The sequence below is a fragment of the Pituophis catenifer genome, unplaced genomic scaffold, assembly GCF_029215685.1.
Source record: "Pituophis catenifer annectens isolate HBS135680 unplaced genomic scaffold, rPitCat1.0.hap2 SCAF_16, whole genome shotgun sequence".
Classification (NCBI taxonomy): Eukaryota; Metazoa; Chordata; class Lepidosauria; order Squamata; family Colubridae; genus Pituophis; species Pituophis catenifer.
The window spans coordinates 11,716,909-11,719,433 of record NW_027256896.1 but is presented as its reverse complement, the minus strand read 5'-3'; the positions used below and the strand labels follow the sequence as shown (position 1 = coordinate 11,719,433).

Below are 2,525 nucleotides of genomic sequence, written 5' to 3'. Positions count from 1 at the left end.
CCTACCCAAGGCTCCTTGTATTGGCTACTTCATCCTGTATTTAGATTTTCGCTACCGTATTTCTGCAAGATTTTTAAAACACCATGGGGGACTTTCTTCAAAGATAGAGTTTATTGCTAAAAATGTTTTGCTCAGTCATATGTACACCGATGTGTTGTTCAAAGAGTATTCAAGTAAACATTTTCAATATCTCTAGCTTTCCCTCCCCGCCCTTCTATACACAAACATTAAAAATAAATAAACTGTACATGAGAAAGTTCTTTTAACATTTCTACATTACTATATGTATCCCCCCCCACCAAAAAAATCACTCTTTCATAACAACATATACTTAAAAACAAAATATCCTTACTCAATATACATTAAAAAAAAAAAGAAAGAAAACTCAGAGCTTTAGACAACTCTGAAAATTTGTCTGAAAATCGGTAACAAGTTTTGGAACAGGCAAAACGAACAATCAGGAGTGCAGGAAATCAGACACAAGGGCATTTTTAAAGGCGTTTAAAGGATTGGGTGTTATAAACCAGCATTATAGGAAAATATCTTCTCTTTCTTATATGACAAAGGAAACTGCAGTTTCAAAATGGTTGAAGCTTCAATTTGTGGTCCTGCATTGTTATTTTCTTATTATTGATTAAAAAAAAAACACACGCACAAAAACAACAAAAACCACAACAGGATTCCCTCCTCCTTTAAAACTCTATATTTACATGGGGGTTGGGGGGTGGCAGTTTTAAATTTTGTTAGAACGCTATATACGTATAAAAATAGACATCTCCATGTAGTGCTTAGCTTTCTCTCTCTCTGTCTTTATTTTTTTCCTCGTGGCCTGCACTGCAGTTCCTCTGGGGTTTCTTTTCCCCATGTTCAAATAAAATAAAATAATTAAAAAGAGAGAGAAGGGGGAGGGAAGGAGGGAGAGAGGGAGAGAGAGAAGCAGGGAGTGAGGCAGGGGAAAAAAAACAACAACAGTGCAAGCGGTACGGGGAAGAGGATAGAGAAACGATGGAGCGAAGTATCTTGCAAACACCGATGGTGTCTGTAGGTCTCTTTGTCAAGGCAAGACTCTCTCAACCCTTTTTCATTTCAACCCTCCAAGCTTCACTTGGGGGTTGGAGGATGATTGGCACCTGTCAAGTCCGTTCACCCAGGTGGCTTGAGTTCCTAGCCACCTTCTCCCGATGCTTCAGCCTTCCGGATGGATCCCCCGGTGTAGGATCGAGTGCAACCTCACGTCCTCCTCTCCTCCTTTCCCCTCCCCAATCTCAAAGCCATTAGCGTGCCTTTCAGCTGAGGCTCTCCCGGACCTAAAGCCCCATCTCCATCCATCATGCTGCATCCATCCAGGAGCCGGGGGAGGGGGGGCACGTTCCCCACCTCCATAAGTCCTCCACCTCTCTCCCCCCCCTTTCACACCTCCCATAATTAACAGGAGCACTTGCACTCTGAAATCACCGGATACTGAACGGGGATCCACGTGCAATATTTTTGCTTGGACCATCCTTGGCAGTACCATCTCAAGAAGGTCTTGGTGACCGATTTGATCGGTTTGCAGGACATGCCCTCCGGGAAGGAACACGACCGCTCGGCCATGCAGTTCCCTTCCTTGATGTACCGAGGCCAAAACCGACTGCCCAGGTCCTTCCAGGTGTACATCACCGGACAGTAGGTGTAAGCCCAAAGCCACTGGAGAAATTTCCGTCGGGCTTTTTTACCTATCTTGACCTTGGTCCTATAAGGCGTCTCGGCAAGGTCCAGCTTTTTCAGCTCGCCGGGCAAAGCGCCTTGACCTTTGAACTTCTGCAAAGGCTCCAAGCTGGAGAGGTTCCCTTGAGCCGGCGCTGCCACCGACATGAAGTTGGGGTCGAAATGGCTCCCCAGTTTCTTACGTAAAGTCCGGTCGTCCAAATCTTGCTCCTTGGGGTCATATTCGGGATCAGGATGCTCGATAATATCCTTGATGGGCAGGTTGTCGCTTGGGGAAGGGCGGAGCCGAAGATAGGGCTGGGAAAAGCCCGGTTGAAGCAGCAACGCCAAAGAAGAGCAGATCAGGAGCGCTTGGGGGGCCTTCATGCTCTCGGATCCCCCACCCGGCGGGGGTCACTCGGGAGACTGTTTTCCCAGACCAGCCCAAGCGAGGAAGGAGGGCAGCCGGCGGACAACTGCTGCTGCTACGGAATAGCTTTTCTCTCTCTCTCTCTCTCTGTCTCTTCCGATTGTTCCCAAGCCTGGAGGGATGGGAGGTAGGAGGGGAGGGGGGGGTGAGAGTTATTCTTCCGGAGACCCCCTTGCCAAGTCCAAGCGATGCATAAATAGGTTGAGACAAAATCCAGCAAGGCCCCTGGCTTTAAATAGCTCGGCCAGGGGTTAGGTGACAGATGCGGAGGCCAGGTCTCTCTCTCTTACGCTCCTGCTCCTCCTAGCACGGAGAAGAGCAAAAAACAAAAAACGAGGGGTGCCAGAAATGGGGGGTGGGGGTGGGGTGGAGAGAGTGGGGACAGCAGGGCAGGAATCAATGGCCTTGG

The 2,525-nt window shown here is 48.2% G+C and overlaps 1 protein-coding gene across 1 annotated transcript; it reads right to left on the bottom strand.

Annotated features, from left to right (window-relative positions):
* Positions 1-653: 653 nt before the first annotated feature.
* LOC139325316 (noggin-2-like) lies at positions 654-2,073 on the bottom strand. Its single transcript, XM_070955129.1, has one exon. The coding sequence runs from the start codon at positions 2,071-2,073 to the stop codon at positions 1,426-1,428; it is 648 nt and encodes a 215-aa protein (XP_070811230.1). The 3' UTR covers positions 654-1,425.
* Between the last annotated feature and the right edge of the window lie 452 nt (positions 2,074-2,525).

What these genes read in the sequence shown, in the direction of transcription:
- LOC139325316 (XM_070955129.1), bottom strand. Translation starts at nt 2,073, where the DNA reads ATGAAGGCCCCCCAAGCGCTCCTGATCTGCTCTTCTTTGGCGTTGCTG.